Source organism: Equus quagga, chromosome 3, assembly GCF_021613505.1.
Source record: "Equus quagga isolate Etosha38 chromosome 3, UCLA_HA_Equagga_1.0, whole genome shotgun sequence".
NCBI classification, from domain to species: domain Eukaryota; kingdom Metazoa; phylum Chordata; class Mammalia; order Perissodactyla; family Equidae; genus Equus; species Equus quagga.
This window is the reverse complement of record NC_060269.1, coordinates 43,669,230-43,691,814: the sequence shown is the minus strand read 5'-3', so window position 1 is coordinate 43,691,814 and position 22,585 is coordinate 43,669,230. Positions and strand designations below refer to the sequence as shown.

At 36.9% G+C, this 22,585-nt stretch overlaps 1 protein-coding gene across 1 annotated transcript in view; it reads right to left on the bottom strand.

The window, feature by feature from the left end:
- The window catches only part of GLRB (glycine receptor beta), an 85,876-nt gene extending 65,885 nt beyond the window's left edge, over nt 1-19,991 (bottom strand). The window contains exons 1-2 of the mRNA XM_046656888.1: nt 19,773-19,991; nt 17,934-18,084 (exon numbers count right to left, since the gene is read on the bottom strand). Coding sequence (XP_046512844.1) covers nt 17,934-18,055 — 122 coding nt within the window. The 5' untranslated portion in view covers nt 18,056-18,084; nt 19,773-19,991. The remainder of the gene's footprint in view (nt 1-17,933; nt 18,085-19,772) is intronic.
- Between the last annotated feature and the right edge of the window lie 2,594 nt (nt 19,992-22,585).

Here is a 22,585-nt window from a genome sequence, read left to right as displayed (position 1 = left end):
GATGAATGTGGTGGCATCGGGATAATGCAAGATAAGCCTTTTTTGTTCCTGTCAACCATTGTTTGGAAACCAGTCACTTTTTATTGACTGAGTTACAGTCTAGAGGACTGAATTATAAAGAAATTCTGGTTTTCCCCCAACACCCAGCCAGACCCGCTCTGTGAGCCAGTACTTCCACTGTGCTTGGATGAAATCTCCAGTGGATCTCTTATTTTCAGTCACTCTCAGATAATAAAAAGCCCCCCACCCCCTAGCCCTTTGAGTCCCACTAAAATTGTCACTTCTGTAGTTAAGATCCCCAGTCCTAGGTAATAATCAAAACTCTGAGCTTCATTCAGAAATGAAAGCCCTTCTCTCTCCAGGCAGACCTTCCTTACACAGGCAGGCCAGGGGTGGGGCTCGGGGTATGACTCGCTTTTGCTCTGTTTTCCTGCTTTGTTAATTTAATCCAATCTCCTTCCTTGTTGTAAAGACATCTCTGTGGGTTTCTCAAAATCCCCTCTTTGAGAACCTCTTATTTCAATCACTGTGAAACGGCCGTGGCTTTTCTCCAGTGGCAACTCCTGACTCCAGCCTCCAGCCCGGGCATTCTGCAGTCCCCACCCCACAGGCTCACACTATCAGGGTTCCATCACCCTCCCAGGTCCTTTTGGGCAAAGTTGTTCTGAACTTCCAGCCTGCGCTTTCTTGCTCACTGTTGCTCTCTAGATGTCTCTCATGGGACCTACATCTGAGTCACAGTAAATACTTGAGCATCCTTTTTCCTGACAAATAGAAAACGTATTTCCATCTCACGGCAGCCCTCTTCTCTCTGTCCCACTTCTCGCCAACAGTCTCAGTTACAGACTCTCCAATGTGCGTCAGAGGCCAGTCCACCATGGGCCCCCCAACACATGGGGGACAGATGTGATTCTGCCTCTTGCTAGGTTTGAGAACAAGGAGAAGCATTTTCCTCCTGTGTCTGTGGCGGGGAGTATGGAAAATGCCACAGCACTCCCACATCTTCCTCCAGGGAAGTGCTCCCACTTGTTCTCTTCAGTCAACCCTTTTAGGCCACTGAGGTTAATGTTGAGCGAAAGGTCACAAAGCCAGTTTCAGCCATCTTTTTTGCGTGACTTGCATTAAGAGGTCTGTTTCCTAACTTTGACATATGGGGGCTCTTCACATCTATTTTGTTCTTGGCCTCTGGGTCCTCAGCCATAACGGAGACAGAAAGAATTCTACTTCAACCTCCTGACGTACAAAGCTAACTTTCAACTGCCCTTAGTGGTCATTTCTAACAGAAAATATAAGTAACTATAGGTTACTTATATAAGTAATATAAGTAAATGTTAATATTTACTTAAAAATTAAATATAAGTAATTAAAATGTTCCTTGATATCACATAATCAATCATAATTTCTATTTTGGATTCTGACAGGACATAATGTAAGGACAAAAGACTCAAATACAGAAGGTGATTTTGAATTAATATAGCTAGGCAGACTTTTTAATGTAGAAAATTTTAAAGTAGAAATCTAAAAATTTTCACATGAGCAAAGACTTGATTATGAACACTATCAATTAGAGTTTTAATAACTTGATTTTTAAATTAAATCAAAGTTCTTTGTCCTAATTAATAGTTGAATCAGCAACTGGTCATTTCTACACAAAGAGCTCAAAAGAACCTCTATTTTAAAAACTATTTTCACTTCTGATATGAAGAGTTTAGAATAAAATGTAAAAGATAGCAGCAGTTCATGTCTTCTAAATTCTATTCCTCCCCCTGCAAGGTCACTGTAAGAATCATACCTGCTATCCATAAGGAAATCTTACTTAATATTCCTGTTCAGGTGGGGTTTTCCCTAAAATTTCACACACTATTCAAAGGTAAGTTGTGCAATACTGCTTAAAAATAGTCCTCCAAAGCCAAATAGACAAGCACATGGAAAGAAACCAATCTGAAGCTCTGTAAACTAACCCTCTGGAACCCGCAGAGACAGAAGGATGAACCATAACCAGTTACCTCGTGTCATAGGGGTATCAGTGTCAATTAAAACCTGCACAGGTTTTACAGATCCTCTATGCTAATATAATGAAGACTTCAGAGGAATATACTTGATGTTCCATTATCTCTCAAGAGATTTTGACTCTTACACGCCTTGAAGGTATTTTGCTTTGAATCTGTGTCCTAGTGCATAACAAATGGTAAGATTAGCAGGTGCGATACGCTGACAACAGATGACATCCCTCTTTGTATTTCCCACCTTGATATGACTTTTAAGCAAAACAACTGCTTATCTAATTTTCCTCTATCATTGTGAACCTCATAGAGAAGCTAGAAAAAGAGATGCAAATGCTACTCAAGGTTACATTTTCCACTTGTCTGTGAGTTTCTGCCATTGTCGAATCACTCCAGCAATTGTTCCCTCTGTTTTGCATCATAAACTTTCTCTCTCTGCTAGAATCTTTTCATCAGCTTACCAATACACTTTATTATCTCCCATCTGCAATAACCTTTCTGTTAACCCTACATCAGCTCCAACTATAGCCATTTCTCAAGTTCCCGTTACATCAAAATTCCTCAGAAGAATTTTAATACTTTCAGTTTCCATTTCTTCTCTTTATAATGTCTTTTAAATCCAATCTAGCAAGACTTTTGTAACCACCATCTATAGAAACAAGTCTTGTCAAGGTCAACAACGTTGTCAAATTCAGCAGCCAATTCTCAACCCTCATCTCTGTTGATCTAACAGCAATACTTGACATTGGTGATCCCGACCACCCTCTTAAAAGATTTTCTTAGCTTTCTTTGAATTCCAAGTAAAAGACATGGCCCTTAATTCCAATCTTGCTTCACTAGCTGCTCCTTCTCATTCTCCTTTGCCTGTTCTTCTTCATTTCTTCAGTTTCATCCCTGAATAATCATTTCTCAGATATCTTTACTTTTCTATGTAAGTCACTTTCTACGGGACCTCATCTAGTTCATTAATTTATAACTCTCAAATTTGTACCTCCTGCCCAGACCATTCCCCAGAATGATTCTGTATTCAATAGCTTATTGTACATTTCTTCTTTAACATCTAATGGATATCCCAAACTGAGCATGACCACAACCAAACTCCTGGTTTCCCTTCATCTCCTATTTACTCTTAATGCAGTCTTTGACAGACAACTCAGTAAACCAAAACTTCATTCTTTCTGTTGCTCAGGCCCAAAACATGGGAATCATTCTTACAATGGCCTAGAAAGCCAGGCATGATTTAGTATTACAAGCTTTCGGACCTTATCTCCTTTTACTCTTCCCGTCATCCACTCTCCTCCTCATCTCCATACTGCTGTTTGATCACATAAAACCTGCCTCAGGACTTTGGTATTTGGTGCCCCTTTCCCTGAAACACTGCCCCTCTAGAAATCTCCATGGCTTTCGTCTTCACTTCTTTCAGCTCCCTATTCAAAACTTGCCTTATCAGAAAGATATTTCTTGATCAATATGCATAAAATAGCAACTTCCTCCATCCTCAATTCCCCTTAACCTGCTTTATTTTCCCCCATAGCACAGACCACTACCCAACATATTAAAAATTCATGTTTACATGTTTATGTTCTATCTCCTACTGGTATTAAACTTCTTGAGGGCAGGGACTTTATTTTGTTCACTGCTACATCCCCTGCACCTAGGATAGGGTGGGGTACGTAGTAGATGCTCAAGAAATAGCAATTAAATTAACTAAATGAGTCATTTTAAAACATGAAATGAGAAGTAGTCAGTAAGTCAGTTAAAGGTCATGAAGAGATCATTTTCTCTTTGGTCTAAGTTGGAAATTTGCCTAAGGGTTGTGAAATCCCAGAATACAATATTATAGATGCACTCAAAATACTAATGATAGTACCTTTCATTTAGAGTTCCCTAAAGGATACTCTCTTCCACTTCATTGATAATTCAGAACTGACTATACCTACCTAACTTTGATAAGCAAGAAGTTACACAATATTTCCAGAAATAACTTACAGGAGTTAATAGTTATCACGGTTATTTTAATTACAGCTTCAAACCTCAATTTTATGTTTTTCACATGATGATTATTCTAGCCAAGTCAATCTCTATTAATAAACTTCTAGTTCTCCAACCCACATGATGCTAAATATTATTTTAGCCCCCCAAAATTGGAATCTTCTGAATCAAAAAAGCACATCCAAGCTTACAAAAATGAACTGTTTTTTGGTAATTACAAACAGTGCTTCTAGGAACACTCCTGTACGTGTCTTTTGGTAAACATATGTACGCATTCCTATTGAGTCCATCCCTCGGAATAGAGTGGCTGGATCACAGAGTAGATGAATTTTCAGTCTTAGTGGGTACTGCCAAATGGTTTACCAAGCACTTATGCCAATTTGGACTTCCACCAGCAGTCTATGGGAGTTGCAGCTGTTCCTATTCTCATTAGCACTTGGTATTTTCCTTCTTTCTTCATTTTAGCCATTCTGGTGGATGTGTAATAGTATCCCCTTGTGATTTTAATTTGCATTTTCTTGATAACTAGTGAAGTTGGAATTGCCTTCATGTATGCTTATTGGCCTTTTGGCTATTGTCTTTTGGTCATTTTCAATCAGGTTGTATGACTTTTTTTCACAATTATTTCTAAAAGTTCTTTTTATATTCTTGATAAGTCTTTATTAGTATGTGTGCATATTTGGAAACAACGAAAATGTCTACAAACAGAGACAGTGTAGAATAGAAAACTAAAGTGTAGCAATTTATATAATGGAATACTATGCAGCAATGACAATGAATAAACTATTGCTTACTGAACACTGTGGATGAGTCTTACACACATATGAGCAAAATAAGCCAAATAAAAGGTATTTACTGGATTATTCCAGTTATATTCAGTTCAAAAATAGGCAAATTTAATCTACTGTATCGTAATCTTTGAGAAGCTAGTTAGTCATTGGAAGAGGACATGAAATGGCTTCTAAGGTTTCGATAATGTTCTATTTCTAGATCTGGGTGCTGGTTACATGGTTACAGGTGAACACTCATTCAATTGTAGACTTAGGATTAGTGCACTTTTCTGGATGCATATTTCATTTCAAAAATGTTTAAAACAACACACCCCAAAACAACTTTTGTGTTTAATTATATATGTATGGTATTTGTACATCCATATAGACAGATACAAACACTTGCATACATACATACATACATACATGAAGAGAGGGGGAGAGAGGTTGCACAAAGCAACTCAAAGATGATATTGGAATTATTCATTAGTTAAAACTAAAAGTCTCTATTTAATATTCTATATGACAGAGTAAATGCATGTGAGTAAATTCACTCCAAATGTATTATGATCTTTAAAAGATAATGCACTTTTCTATCTGTAAAGAATTAGTCTATTGCTTTTTATCTTTTGAAAGCACTGCCAAAGAGAATCAAGTGTTTTACGCTTCATTTCCTTTGTAAGTATGCCTTTGCAGATCTTATTGTATAAGTATATGCAGTATGCAGAGAGAATAAATCATATACTGTCTCCAGACAGTACTAGTTCAGAATGAGTTCTTATTTGCAAAGCTCTGTTGGTAACTAAGATCCAAATTGAATATCATTAATCCAACTAATGATGAGTTTTTATGTGGTAAATGTATGTCTATGAACAGGAAGACTGTAAGACCGTGTGCTCAGAAAGTGACATTCTGTTATTTAGAAAGAACTTCAATGAGTTTTAAATCTCAGTAAAAGCCTATAAGTAAACCTAATATGTTGCTTTAAAATTTAAAAAATATACAAAGGATAAGCAAAATCAAGATAAAGAAAAATGTATTCTTATTGGTGAGCATAACAACTAAAGAAACATAAATATAGCAGCAAGAAAGCTGATAAAAAGATTTGGACTAGGAATCAGAAGACCAAATTTCACTCCCAGCTCCTACTCAGCAGGGTGCCCGTAGGAAAGCCATTTTACTTCGTGTAACCTCATTTTTTTATCTTCCAGATAAACAGTATGGAAGATGAACTGTGCTGTATGACCAAAAAGTGACCCTAAAATGCCCACCTGGATTAGATAACTAGAATACCACTGACTCTATGACCTTAAGAAAGCTACATAAACACTCTCCACAAGACAAATTCTTCATATATAAAGGGTGAATGATGCTGCCTGCTGTACAGATTCACTGGGAGAATGAAATGAGGTCATCTGTCAAGCATACAGCACCTACTCTTGCACAGAGAGGGTGAGCCACTAATGTCGTGTCCATCCCTGCCCTACCATTCTGAGTCTATGAAGAAGCTATGTGTAATAAGGTGACTCCGATGTCTTTCCCATAATTAGGTTTTCTATTTTTAAAAATTAGCTTAAGTAATGATAGAAGAATGAGAACTAGAATAATATAAAATATGGAAAACCCTCTGAGCCCTTTAAAGAAACTCTAATATCACAAACATAGGTAATCCACTTTGTAGATCGTTTATAGTTTAGGAAATACTTTCACATACAACTTCAAATTATACTATCAGAGAAGCTCTGTAAACTAGGCTGTTCTGAGTAGCAAGATGAAATCCGGAGCCGCCCTGTTCCATCCCGAGCAGGACATGACTCATCCCTTTGTCCAGCATTTCCACACTAGATACGCTACTCACCCCTTAGTCACTTAGTAGCCATTTTGGTTATCAGACTGCCTGGATATTGCAGTGACTGTGTTCAACTAACCCTTAGTTTACTTCGTAATGGCCCCAAAACACAAGAGTGGTGATGCTGGCAATTCAGATATGCCAAAGAGAAGTTGTTGCTGTTAATCTCTCACTGTATCTAATTTATACATTAAACTTTACCATAGGTATGTATGTTTAAGAAAAAACCTGGAATATATAGGGTTCAGTACTATGCGCAGTTTTAGGCATCCACAGGAGGTCTTGGAACATAGCCCCTGCAGATAAGGGGGGACTATTGTACTGATAGGAGAAGAATTAAGTGGTACATATTGTTTCATTTGTTATAATAATAATGTACGGTTTTTCTAATTTAAAGAAATTCAAGGAAAGGAAAGGAAGAAAAAGTGAATTAGAGCTAACAAAGAATAGACCATTGTAGGCTATTAGTTTAAGAAGTATGAAAATGAACACAGGGAAAAAACCAAGTTAATGAAATAGGAATATAAAAATTATATATATTTTTTCAGGTAGGAGACCTGCCAGTATATTTGTAAGCCCTTAGAAAAAAGAGACAAAGAAGAGAATTGAAACCATGGGCAAGCAGAGGTGAGGTGATAAAGATACGTCTCAGAAGAGGGTGGAGGGGATGGGATCTAGGGACTGAACAAAAGGAAGTCCCTTTTCCTGTAAGTCAGGAGCAAAGGAGAAAAGAAAGGAAGATGTTGTAGGTAGCTTTAGAGTGAAGACAGAAAGACAATGGGGGAGTTCCTGCCCAATGACTTCTATTTTTCTTTTCTTTTTGTTTTTTAAGATTGGCACCTGAGCTAACATCTGTTGCCAATCTTCCTTTTTTTTTCTTCTTCTCCCCAAAGCCCCCTGGCATATAGTTGTATATTCTAGTTGTGAGTGCCTCTGGTTGTGCTATGTGGGACACCACCTCAGCATAGCCTGATGAGCAGTGCCATGTCCACACCCAGGATCCAAATCAGCCAGCGAAACCCTGGGCCACTGAAGCAGAATGCACGAACTTAAGCACTTGGCCAGGGGGCCAGCCCTGTATTTTTCTTTTCCTTAAAGTAAAAGTTAAGATTGTATGCCAAGACTGAAAGGGGCAGTATAAAGGACCAAAATAGTTATCGGGGAGAGAGGAAAACAGAGCTGCTAAAGGGCAAGTAAAAGGATTGTGGAACCACCATGAAGACCCAGCCAAGACTAGATCAACACAGAACATAAATCAATAAAGATTCTGAATAATGGAAAACATCTATGTTTGTAGAATTAAACCAAAAATATTATAGATGTTCTAGTCAAATGAATATAAAACTTTGAGGTGATATTAAACAGTGTTGCAAATAAGACCGCTGGATTATCTTGTCAGCCATTTCCATTCGAGAGCTAAACACTGATGCAAAGAACACTATGCATCCACTCATTTATAGGGTGGCCTTTTCTATCAGGTTATTCTCAGAATCAGAGAAATAAACTTCCCTACATATGCATGAATTCCTACTATGGTTCTGTTACATGAGGACTAATAAAGGTCAGATGTTTCAAGTTATCCAATACATTCTATTAGAGATTTAATCAGTGTTTTGCTGTTATTCTGATCAGAGCTCTAGACATATTATTTCATATTTACATCATTTCTCAGAGGAACTATTTGTATGTACATAAATTTGAATAATTTGCTTCATAGATTCTAAGAGTAAATTTCCATAAAATGTCTACGGTAAAGCAACTCATTTGTAAGAGGTTCTCGTTCTCTGGAGTGCAGCAGTGCTGTGCCTCTTTTAGGTAGCAGCCCAAGGAGAACATAGGAGACTTCTGCAAATATACTCGCTTCTTTACTGTATTACAGAAATTACTCACCTCCAAAAGAACAAAAACAAGACACACTTTCGTAAATCAAATTCCTTAATTTGTGAAATATTGATGGGCTAAGAATACAGACAATTCACCTTCCAAATTCTTCTACTTTGGAGTAGTTAAATACCCACATTTTGATAAGTCAACTCTGAAATTAGACCCCTCTGTCATTAACTTGGTCAAGAAACAGAATTTTGTGTATTCGTTTTCTGTTGGTTAGGCTTGACTGGCTCTAAATCGGAAAACAAAAGAAGAGACAAAAAACAAAAATAGTTAACCCTGAAGAGAAAGGTACCAAAACAATCATAAATAAAACTCCACAGCATCATAAAAGATACAGTTGTCATAAATGAATGCAGGAATGAAATTCGCAGACTACTGAGAGCAACTTTTCACTGTACAAATGAAAAAACTGAGACCCACATAGATTAGTGACTTCTTGAAAGTCATAAGGCCAATCAGCAACGTTCTAATTGAGATACAACACAGTTCTTTCTTCTCTATTACAATGCCTTGTCCATCATGACTTAGCAGACGAACAAAGGAACTTTAAACAATCTTTAAACAACACATGTTTAGAGGTGTTACCACTAACCAGGGTCCCAGTGAGTCACTGACCCATCAAAAGATTGATTCGTGGGGTTTTTTTTAATATAATAAGTCACCCATTTGATTCCATTTGATTTAGCAAACACAATGAAGATCTTATGTGAAGAATTTTGAAGTAGGCAGAATACGAAAGTGTGTGTGTATATATATATATATAATGTGTATATATATATATATATATAAGTACATGTACATATATATATACTTTCGTATTCTGCCTACTTCAAAAATCTTTACATAAGAGCCTCATTTATGCTTACCAAATGCAAGTGTGCATGCATGTATATATATATATATATATACACACATGATTTTATATATATATCTATAGTTAGAAAGTTAACCACATACAGAGTTAACTCTCTAAATTGTAAATACTTGAGATGTGATAGATAGATATATACACACATATATTAGATAAGATGTGTATATTTATTAGTTAGAGAGTTAACATTACATGTGGTTCAACTAGGAAATAAAAGACACTATACAGAGTATTAGTATTAAATCTAATCAAGTGTCAAAAGATACAGTATGGACAAAAAAGTTTCTAAGAGATCAAGAAGAGGGAGTTAAACATGAGTTCTAATCATAGGCTCATAAAATCTTGGGGACAAAAGGAACTTTTAACCTCTAACTTCCTGGTGAATCTTGATGCGGGTAGTGTCCCTACCCAAGCTATGCTTAATCACTTTGGCAACAAAGAACCTCCCAAAGAAATCTATTTTCTCTTTGGAAAGTTCTATGGTATCCTTTAAAATTGAACTTGTCTTCCTCTATGTTTCTCTCTTTGGTCTTGGTTCTATAACTCGGGGTCACCCAAAAGAAATCTAGTTCATCTTATACGGCAACTCCTCAAATAGCTAGTGATTACTCTTCTGTTTGTCCAAGAAAACAACCCACAGTACAATCAATCAAACAGACTTTCATGTTCCTGCAAATCGTGATCATAATTCTCTGATTGAACCCCATGTCATTCTAATCCTCACAAACAATGGCAAACAGAATTTAACACGATGCTCCAGGTATGACATACCCACCATGAAATTAATACTTTTTTCTTTCGAAACACTGTATTTCTATCAATGTCCAGGACCTCAAAGTATTAATCAGCCATAGTATGCTGTTAATTTATATCAATCTTATTCTCAACTGAAACTTCTGATTATCTAAAAAGCTTCATAAGGCGAGGTAATCCCTGAGATGAGCCCTGAAGGACCAGTAAGACCTGGATAGGTGAAGCGGGAAGCTGTCATTCTACATACAAACATGTCTCAGCATAAAGAATAGCAAGAGAAGGTTGGGAATAAGGACAGATCAGCCTTTCTAAAATGACAGAGGAGTTCCATAGAAAGTTTGGGATGTAAATTAGGCCACTGAAAAAGTAAAGAGTTTGCACTGGATCCATCAAGCAATGAGAATACATTGTGGGTCTTGAATGTAAGAGCAACAAAATGAAAATGGAAACAATATGTAAGATGGATAATAACAAGCAGAGAAAAAATAGGGCAAATAATCACAAAAATATTGATGAACTGTTCAAAATGATGGTAAGTGGAGATGCAATGAAAGTAACACATATAGGAAATCATTTTAAGAGAAAGAAAGACATGATACATTTAAGTTTCATGCCTGAATAACTCGAGTAACAAGGATGACAATTTCAAAACTTGAGAAAGTATTTGGAAAGAGGAAATCATTAATGCAGTTGATTGCAAAATAACAGCATGCCAGTAAGCTGGAATTGTTCAATAGGTAGTAAGAAAATACATAACTAAACATCAGTGAAATATTCAATCTAAACATGTCATAGTAGTAATAATACAGGCAATTTTCAACTGTATCCGTTGTATAGATCATCCATATCCTTTTCCAATCAGCCTTTCACCTTTTGGCCAATGAGTTTATCTTGAACATTTCCACTAAGAAATAAGAAACTAGAACTAAACTCAACTCAATGCACTCTACTAGTGAATAGTAGGTAAGAAAACCAGAATAGGAAGAAGATGGCTAATATTAAACTTAGGCAACAAATGACGGCATTGATTATTCACAGTATCCCTACCCTTCTTACCACATAGAACTGATGTGTACAAATATTATCATTAAATAGTACAGTATCTCTTTGAAGGAAACAAAAATATTTCTCATGATAGATATCAAATATCTTTACACACACAATTTTTTTTTAGTTTGTGAACAAATTAATATAAAGAAGTCACATTGTTTCCCATTATGCACACAGAACCAGAGTAAAAAGCTCTTTGCCATGATTTTGAAGCTAGAGTGCCAATTAAGAAGATAGGATAAATACACTAATATAAATAACGGCAGCCCTCATCAAGTATCAATTAAAGGCTTGTTATTAAGCTTCCCCATACCTAGGATACAAGTCTGGACCAAAAAATGGAAGAAAGGAGATTTTAAATATAGATTGTAAACATATTAGTAGCCCTTATTTTAAACTACCAGATGCTTGAAATTCAAATAGTCCTCAAGAAATGGTAGAAGGCTCCCTAGCTCAGTGATGGCAAAAATGGCATTTAATACTGCCTGGCCAAATGCAGTATTAAAAATGTTATTATGGGGGCTGGCCCCGTGGCCGAGTGGTTAAGTTCGCGCGCTCCGCTGCAGGCGGCCCAGTGTTTCGACGGTTCGAATCCTGGGCGCGGACATGGCACTGCTCGTCAGGCCACGCTGAGGCAGCGTCCCACATGCCACGACTAGAGGAACCCACAACGAAGAATACACAACTATGTACTGGGGGGCTTTGGGGAGAAAAAGGAAAAAATAAAAAATCTTTAAAAAAAAAAAAAAAAAAAAAAAAAAAAATGTTATTATGTCTGTTATGAGCACAAATAGAAATGACAAGTAATGTTTTGTTTTTTTGATAAGACAGTTCTGTTTTGTTTAGTTTTTGTTTATCTAATCAAAAATTCTGAAAGTATATTTTAGTATGTCCTGGTTTCATATGTAATACACATATAAAGACAAATCCATAAACCTATGCCTTCTTATAAATTACGACAGGCATTGATTACATCATTTATATTTGTCATCGCTCAATCATTATTTCTTGAGAAGAACTGTAGCTTTCTTCCTACTGGTTCAGGTCAGAAAAGAGGAAAGATTTTCTGGGTTTGAAAGAGATATTTTAAAAACTTGATTATTCATGACATTTCGAGAAGAAATTCTACCATTGAAGGTTTTTAAATCCCTATTATTAACACAAGACCAAGACATATTTATTTAAGTGATAGAGCTCTCCAAGACAATGCACCAAAAATAAAGATACATCTATTTAAATCTGTATTGAGATAGAATTTTTAAAAGATGATACACTCTATATCATTCTCCTATTGGATAATCAGAAGGCTGTAATCAAATACAATATATTAGAATCAAAGAATCTTAAAAATCTCATATATTGAAGTGACCTGAAATATCACTGTCTGGTCTAACTACCTAACTAGTGTTCAAACTTTCTGTAAAATATGCCTGCCAAATAATTATCCCTTATGCCTGAGTGCCTCCAGTTACACTGAACTCTACCACCCCACTTCCCAGTCAATTATATGGAGGCAGAACTCTACTGGGAAGTTCTTCCTAATTTGGAGCCAAAATATGCCTCCTCATCGCTTCTACTCATTAGTCCTGGTTTTAATATTGGCACCAAGTAGCAGTCTACTCTCTCAACTACATTACAGTGTTTCAATCATTTGAAAACAACTTCCAAAAATCTCAGTTCCTTCAGCAATTCCTAATATGATGTGATTTTAATTCCTCAACTATTCTTATTTCTCTCCCCTGAAAATACTGACTAGCACAATGGAGAAGTCTCTGTAAATCTTGCTTTAAATAATATCATTCTATTAAGTGAAGTAATATACTTAACATGGAAACATGAGTAAAATGGAAACATTAATTTTCTTTCTTAAGTAACTATACATATTTATTTGTATCATGATTATTGTATTATCTAATATTTTTTCAAAATGTGCTCTATCAAACTATGTTTTCCCCAACCTATACTTGCAAAAATGATTTCTGGACCAAAATGCAACTCATACTTTGATCTTTTTAGTTTCAGTCCTTCACTTTAACCCTTCAACATCATTTTGGATCCTAATTCTGTCTCACATATTCACTACATGTCCCAATATCACATTATCCTGTTTGGACAAGTGTTTCCTCTGTATAGTCTTATTTTAGTCATTGGTAAGAATGTTGAACATGATAAGCCCAAAATTTCACCAGGAAACATCATCCTGGTTGAAGGTGTTCCACTGAGTGCCCAGTTCTTATCTAGTTTTCCCTATATCAAGACCATATTTCTAAATATTGTCCATAGGGATCATATAAGTTATTTTGAAGTACATTAACAAAATCCAGATATAATGACTTATAGGAGCCAAAGATCTTTAGGTTTTTATTCACTCTTTAAACGAATTTTTATTGCATGTGTATTTAGTGTCAGGCACTGTATTAATCCTGGTGATGGAGTCAATAAGACACTGCTCTCAAGGAGCTTACAATCTAGTGGGGATATCAGACAATTACAATTGATGATGCTATACAGTATTATAAACTTCATAACCATTTAGGGAACTATGGAGGCTCCAAGTGTGACTATCTAAATCAGTCAGGATTAGGAAAAGTTTCCCAAAGGAAATAGCAGGGTTTGAGTTGAGTTTGAGGTCATTATGGAACAGCCAGATTAAAACGTTAGATATAGGGGCATGGTGCTCTTCAGAGAGGTCTGGGCCAGACATACAGACTTAGGAGTCAATAATGAATAAATGGTATTTATAGGCATGCATTTGGACAAAATCACTGAGGCAAGAGTTAACTAAAGAAAGAAGGAAAGCGGGGCTGGCCCCGTGGCCGAGTGGTTAAGTTCGCGCGCTCCACTGCAGGCGGCCCAGTGTTTCGTTGGTTCGAATCCTGGGCGCGGACATGGCACTGCTCATCAGACCACGCTGAGGCAGCGTCCCACATGCCACAACTAGAAGGACCCACAACGAAGAATATACAACTATGTACTGGGGGGCTTTGGGGAGAAAAAGGAAAAAATAAATCTTTAAAAAAAAAAAAAAAAAAAAGAAAGAAGGAAAGCATTGACATCTTAGGTAAAGGGAAGAACACTTCCAGAGGTATGAAAGAGCAAGTGTGAATGAAACTCAATCCATGTGTGGGTTGTGTAGTGGTGGGGGCTGGGATGGAAAGATACTGCTGGAGGTGTCAGAGGTCAGTTCAGCAAGAGCTTTGTGTGCAGAGCCAAGAAATCAGAACCTTATTCAGAAAGCTATGGAGTCCTTTAATGGGTTCTAAGCATTGGAACGACTTGACTAGATTGAAGATTTAGAAAACACACTCTAGGGTCAGTGTGGAATAGGAATTGATGGAGGAAGATGAGAAGCAGGGAGACTAATAAACAGTTCACCAAAAAGGGTGGGGAGGAGAAATTAAAGCAGTGTCTACAGAGGAATGAATAATGAAGCTCATATTCCAGAGGTGGTAAAGACTCTGAAATGAGACGTCTTGGAGACTGCTAAATTTGGGGAGCTAAGGTTGAAAGAGAAGGTTTAAGGTGATCCCCAGATTTTAGTTCGGATGGCAAAGGAGGTAGTGGTATCATTTGCTGAAAAAGAGAACGCTTTATTAGGAGTGGTGGGAGAGGATTTCTGAACCCAGGTTTTATCATTCTAAGTTGGGTTTGAGGTCAAAATGGGATAGCCAGGTAGAAATGCTGGATGTGTGAGTAGAGCGTTCTTCAGAGAGTTCTGGGATAGACACAGACACTTAGGAGTTAATGTGAACAGATGGTAGTTACAGCCATAGATTTGGACAAAATCACTCAGACAGAATGTATAGAAAATCAGAGGAAGGACCAATAGATTAAGGTTAATGTCAAATTCAAGCTGCAAAATAAAAAACTAACTGTGTCCAAGGACTTAATTTAAAATAGTATTTTCTCATTTAAAGTATATTTCTTTTATTTTAATATATATTAAATTTTTAAAAGGAAATTTATCAGGTAGCCTGTCAAAGTGGTACTACTGTTTTCACTTACACACTCAAAAACAACAACAGCCTAAAGTTAGGATGTTACAGAATCTTAAAATAATGTGAGTTAAGAAAAATAGTAAAGAGCCAGGAAAAGTTTATGATATGATTCAAGCTCAACATCAAAATTATACCCTGGAATGTTAAGGACCCCAAGTCCTTTATTTATTCTACATTTTAAAACATTTTTCCTCTTATTGACCATCTTTGGGGGGGGGGAATGTTAAAACATTAAAACAAGAAGTTTTCACTCATGTTTGCTACACTTATACAACACGTTAACGGTATATGTCTACACAACCTCGTTGCTTCATCAACTCTACTCAAAAGAAAAAAGTTTAAATAAATCAAAATATCAGTGGGCAAGATATTAACCATACTGAGGAGTACTATGCTAGTCTGTATCTAACTTCTGAGTTTTGTAATCTCAAATATTCCTCTTAGTCAAGATGTTCAATATTTAATCAATTTACACAAGATGGACTAACTGGATCATCCTCTAAGAGACAAAGAATTTGCTTATTCTCTTGCAGTACATTATTATAGCTGAGATTCTTAATCTGCATGTTCAAAGAAATTTAATACAATGGATACAGTCATAGCCAGAGAAAACTCTAGTCTTCTGAACTTCATAATGCAGTGATAATAAAATCAAAATTCTTAACAAAATGCTCAAACAAAATAATAGACAAATCTAATTCTCCAGGGTACATCTACTTTTTAATAAGTAAGATTTATGGCAGCATCACCATAGCAACTGTTAATAAAGCTTTAATCTCATAATTATAAAAAGATAATAAAATAATAGAATTAAAATAACAGAATAATAAAATAAAAAGTAAAATAAAAAAATTTAAAACTGTAGTAGGAAATTTCAAAGGTAAAATTTCAATTAATTACTCAACATATTTAAAATACTGTGATATGGGCTTACCAGTTATATGTTGGGCCTTCCACTTGAAGATTTCCACATTCACCAAAAGAGAACCTTATTGTTTCATTCTTAATCTATTAGATTTAACTTTAAAAAACTGTCTTAAATAACCATAGATACCATAAGTATATACAGTCAATTTATATATAAGGCAATTTAATGGTGTAATTCTGAAAAGAGATAGAATGTCCTCTAAAAGGCTCTCCTAAGATACATGTAGTTATAGGGCTTGCTGGTGCCCTCTTCAGAACTCTTTGATTCGTGGCATTTGATGGGGGGCAAGGAAAGAGGACAAGAGCCCCAGCAGCTCCCGCATATAGAGAAACCTAACTGATAGAAGCTGGCTTGACTCCACACATAGAATCACCATGACTACAAAACATATACAATGGATTGTGCAAATATGTCAACATTCATCAAATAAAAGGTTAAGGTAAAGAACATCTGAACATGTGAATGTGTCCTTTCCCCTGCGAATGGCAAGGCCTGACAATGTCCAGTTCCCTAAAATGCTAATCTCCTGGTTGTGGCACAAAAACTCTAACAATGAAGAGTAGTGATAGTTGCAGATGGTGGTTATTCCTGAACCTCCCCCATCAGATACTTCATACCCAGCTGGGCAAATGGCCAAGGGGGGACACAGGAATATAACTCAGGGCCCTCCTATCACATACCCAGAAATCTCGCCCTGACATCAGACTGTGTAGCACTGGATTAAGCAGGGTTATTAAAGCTGAAAACCAGGAGATATTTCTTAATAGGGAGATTTATTTCATGCTAGACTTTATGTAGATCATGATATTGTCTCCAGACTTTCAGTCTCACATATTCATGCAAATACCCACTCCAAAATACCAATTCTAACATGCTTTCTTTAAAACTATATTCCCCAAACGTACCTTAATATCTCTTACAGAACATCTATAAAACTATAATAATCTACCTTTAAATAATGATGATGCTGGAATAATGTTACCTATGATCAACATGGAATTTAAGAAATCTTAATTAAAAAATGACCTACAAAAGCAAATTAAATTTTATTCCAGATGACTTCATATGTTACATTATTACCTAAAAGTACATTATATTTTGTGAAAGTTATTTATATACTGTTCAGTTGTTCTAACTATTGGACATTATTTGCTGCTTTTCACCAGTAATATTAACATGTCCAATTAAAAAAAGCAGAGTCCAGACCACAAAACTTTGGTTTCATTTTTTTCTTTTTTGGAGGGCAGGGTGATTTGGATTTAGATTTTGTTTTCATAACTTCAAATTTAATGAAATTTTTGAGAACTATCCTAATTTCCTAATGTAAGTCCTTTATGATAAAAAATATTGAAACAGAAAATTGAGCTACCATGTGAATTTTCTTCTTTTGTGCATCAATGTAAACTAAATACACCTTTAAGTCATAGTTTAGCTGTTTTTTTAAATGAATATTCATTTTTAGGAGTATTTTTTAAAAATCAACTTTTTGAACTGGTATTTGCTCAAAACATGGAATCTCATATCCAATTAAAGTTGCACACTTAAGGTGACAAAGAAATAGTAACTTTTTTCCTACTTTTATAAAAAATGTATAAAAACTTATATAAGCCCAGGGCACAAATAAAACTTTATAAAACTTTACCTTTAGCACTGGGAATTGGCTATCATTTTCTAAATGTCTCTTCACCCTGTCATTGTCTATCTATGAAACAAATGGACACATATTCCATAGGAAAATTTTTGCTGATATGTTTCAATACACCACGTTACTTTCATAAAAAATGCAATGACATTTCTCCATATAAAAATATAAGACAGGAAGAACATACGATGGACATAGATACTGCTTCTTTTTCCCCTTCCCTTTCTTTGAAGACTTCTCTTTAGAACAGGCTTCTTCAACCCACAAGGAAATTAAAATAAAAAAAGCAATCGCCAATAAAAACTTCATCTTGAAAAGTTAAATTTCAGAAGATTGATCTGCAAGAAAGAACAAGAAAATGTTCACATTTATGAAGCAACGGATAACTCTATGACTCTTTAAACAGTATCACCATCACCACCCAAAGGACAAGTGCTTTTGTACATCAAATTCTCACTGCTCAAACCTATATGGCAATATTTCACTGTTTTGTGATGGTTTAGTAAAAGTTAGTTTAAATAGTGGTTCATAGAAAATAAGACCCCAATGATGTATAAAAGGTAAGCATGCAAAATTTCTGATTCCATAGTTACATAAAATTATAAATTGACATAGAATTGCACAGTATATCAATATATATTTATAAAGATACCTGGAAGAATGTTTATCATAGTGTCAAAACGCTTATCCTGTGCTAATATACTGGCATTAATGTTTTTGTTTTCTCTTTTAATTTCTATATTGTTTGAATTTTGCGTGCATATTTCTTCAAAAACCATAAACGTATTCTGAAGGAAAACACTATTCTAAATATTAGAGAACTGACAGATATAAAAGAAAAATTTAGTATCAAAGAGTTTCACACTCTAAATTCATTGTTTTTATTTATACACGCTAAATTGGAAGTCATCTTTTATCCAAAAAAGGTGTATGTTGATGTACGTTAGCTTTTTGGCTTTTCTATTTACATGATGCTAACATTTATCATCAAAAAGACATCTGACTCCAGGAAGTCTAGGCAACATTATATGAAATAAAATAGTAAGTATGGTCAGACTCCTCCAAATAATCTTCTTAGCCGTATTTTAATAACATTCTCCATGCTCAAATGAGAATTATATTCTTACCAGTCTGATGAATTAAAAGAAAAACCACAAAAACTTTAAGCTCTACTAACACTGGAATATTTAAATCTCTTCTGCATCCTACATTTCCAAACCATAAATTGTTTCTCCTTCATTGTTTTCCGCAGAGTAACAGACCTGTCATATTCCTCATCATTAACTTAATTCGCATCTCACCCTTATAATTTTGCTTCTCCTATGTCATATTTTTCATCTCTCTTTCTCCCAGGAATTCTTATTTTCTCACATTTCTCCCTTACAGCCCCTAAGATAAGCCAGAAGGGCTTCTTCCTCCGTCCTCTATAGTGAAGACAACAGTGGGGGCTTATCAGGCCAACAGAAACAGAAGGCTCTCCTGTGTCAACTTACAGCACTGGATGCTCCCTTCCCCCATCCTACAGCGGCATCTGCTTCCAGACACCTTTGCCCACAGCATCAGGTACTTCTCCCACCTTCTCATTCTTCCCCAAGAAAACAGGAGGGCCGGCCTAACCGTGTGAAGGGTCGAGAGAGAAATTCAACCCTATGCTCTCTGTCTTCATCTCCAACCTTTCAAAAGGGACAGCGGCAAGACCCAAGGATCTTCACAAACAAAACAACGCAAGGAGACCTCCTCGCCAACCTTGCGTTCCCTCATCCCCCCCGGCTCTCTGCGTCCCTCCATCCCGAGCGTATCCGCGGATGCCACCGCATCGGTGACACGGCGGCCCGGCGGCCCGCGCAGGGCAGCGCTCGCCTCCTCCCCCGGCACGCCGCAGTGCTCCTCGCGCCTCCACCACCCCAGGTGTGACCCGGTCTTTCCGCAAAGGCTTTTATTCCGGTCCCCAGACCTCCCCCCCACCGTCGCCTACCCCTCTGTCTTCTCCTGCTCCTCCCTCCTAAGCGGAGCCCCCAACACTTACCCCGAGGCGCCCCCGCCCGCAGCCGCCGGGCGAGAAGGCAGCGGCTCGGGGCCCAGACGGCGGTGGCAGCTGGGGGTGCAGCGGGGGCAGCTGCGTCCCCGCCGCCCGCGCCACCCCGAGCTCGGCTCACGCGCCTGCTCCGGCCGCGGAGCCTGCGCCGTGACGCGCCGCTGCCCGGCGTCCGCAGCCCGGCTCGGGGCCGCTGCGGGGACCGGGACCGCTGCCGGGAGCCGGGGCCGGGGCACGGCGAGACCGGGGAGGCAAGCGGTGTTCCGACCCAGGGTGGAAGGACGTCACAACATCTTCCCCTCCAGGCATTGGCGGGGTTGCTGAGCATCAGAAATGTAGTCCCTCGTAGGGAACTAAAGACGGTAAAGACGGTGGAGGCGGGGACAAGGGTGTTTAGGACAGTGTTGATTCAGAAGTAAAAACCTTTAAAGGAGCTGGAATCCTTTAGGGTCAACTTTTGACCACTAGCAACAAAAACAAAACAACGAATAACCTTCTGGGACCAAAGCAGAAAATATACAGTTTCTGAGATTTCATCATTTGCCTAGACTCTGGCATGTAACTTAATCTCTGAGTCTCATTTTCCATTTCTAAAAGCCTAACGTTTCTAAGCAAATAAATTGGTCAAAATTACTAAAACCGTATAACCATGCAGGTAATGCCATTTTAACATTTGTTACCTAATTACATGTGTACAGAGCTTGACAGTTTCAAAACCCTTGCCTGCATTATTTCATTTGGCCCTCACAACATTCATTCCTGGGCAAGTTTTGTGGCTTCGTTCCCATTTTGCAGATGAAGAAAGTGAAGCTCAGCTGCATTAAGGGATTTACTTAGTATTACATATCTTGAATGGAATTTGCCAGAGACTCAAAGTCTTGACTTTTACACTTCTAAGTCAGATATGATCTCTTGGCTTTCTTGTAGCAAAGTGTTCATCTTCTCTGTTGTTTAACCAGTAGCCCTTCGTGCGGCTGTGTGGCTCTTGGATAACAGACGTAGCTTTCCTGTTACCGCCTGACTGTGTGCCTAGTTGATTTTTTATTAAGAAAACATTGTCTCAGGTGAGCGTCACTTAGCGTTGTATTGTAGACCTACAGATGTATCCACTAATAAATTTTTCTGCTCATGTCAAATGGGGGTAAGGGAGAATTCCCTACATATAACTATGTTCTCTGAGCTTCACCAGATACTCTGCTGCCTGAGATTAGCATTTGATCTTTACTTTATTTAAAGGTCTGTCCTCTTTGGAGCCCCCAAATTGGATCAGGATGACTTTGGATATTACAGGTATGTAAAGGAGAACTGTATTGATCGTGTGAGTTTTATAAGTTTTAGAGAATAAGTCATATATGGAAGTGAAGGGGAGCAGGATTTGCCACCCCAAAATATGTCTCTTTGGCGTACAGATTATTCTAAGCTGATTATTTTTTAAGAAACAGCAGACATTAGGATTCTGATTGGGATTGCACTGAATCCGTAGATTGTTCCAGGTAATATGGACATTTTAACTATGTTTATTCTTCTAATCTATGAGCATGGGATATCTTTCCATTTCTTTATATCTTCTTCAATTTCTTTCAATAATGTCTTATAGTTTTTAATGTATGAGTCTTTCACTTCCTTGGTTAAATTTGCTTCTAGGTATTTTATTCTTTTTGTTACAATTGTAAATGGGATTGTATTCTTCATTTCTCTTTCTGCTAGTTCATTGTTAATATATAGAAATGCAGCTAATTTTTGTATGTTGATTTTGTACTCTGCAACTTTACTGTATCTGTTGATTATTTGTAATAGTTTTTTTGTGGATTCTTTTAGGGTTTTCTATATATAGAATCATGTAATCCACAAATAGTGACAGTTTTACTTCTTCCTTTCCTATCTTCCCTTTTATTTCTTTTTCTTGCCTAATTGCTCTGGCTAAAACTTCCAGTATTGTGTTGAATAAGAGAAGCAAGAGTAGGCATCCTTGTCTTGTTCCTATTCTCAGAGGAATAGTTTTAAGTTTTTCACCATTGAGTATGATGTTGGCTATGGGTTTGTCATATATGGCCTTTATTATGTTGAGGTGCTTTCCTTTTATACCCAATTTATTGAGAGTTTTTTATCATAAATGGATGTTGGATCATGTCAAATGCTTTCCCATATAAAATTTATTTGGAAGAACAAAAGACCACAAGTAGCCAAAGCAATCCTGAGAAAAAAGAATAAAGGTGGAGGCATCATACTCCCTGATTTCAAAATATACTACAAAGCTATAGTAATCAAAACAGTATGGTACTGGCACAAAAACAGACACACAGATCAATGGAACAGAATTGAAAGCCGAGAAGTAAAATCACACATCTATGGACAGCTAATCTTTTAAAAAGGAGCCAAGAACATAGAAGGGAAAAAGGAAATCTCTTCAATAAATGATGTTGGGAGAACTGGACAGCCACATGCAAAAGAACGAAAGTAGACCATTATCTTACACCATACACAAAAATTAACTCAAAATGGATTAAAGACTTAAATGTAAGACCTGAAACCATAAAACTCCTAGAAGAAAATATAGGCACTACACTCTTTGACATCGGTCTTAGCAGTATCTTTTTGAATACCATGTCTACTCAGGCAAGGGAAACAAAAGGAAAAATAAACAAATGGGACTACATCACATTAAAAATGTTCTGCACAGCAAAGGAAATCATCAACGAAATGAAAAGACAACCAACCAACTGGGAGAAAACATTCCAAAATCATATATCTGACAAAGGGTTAATCTCCAAAATATGTAAAGAACTCATACAACTCAACAACAA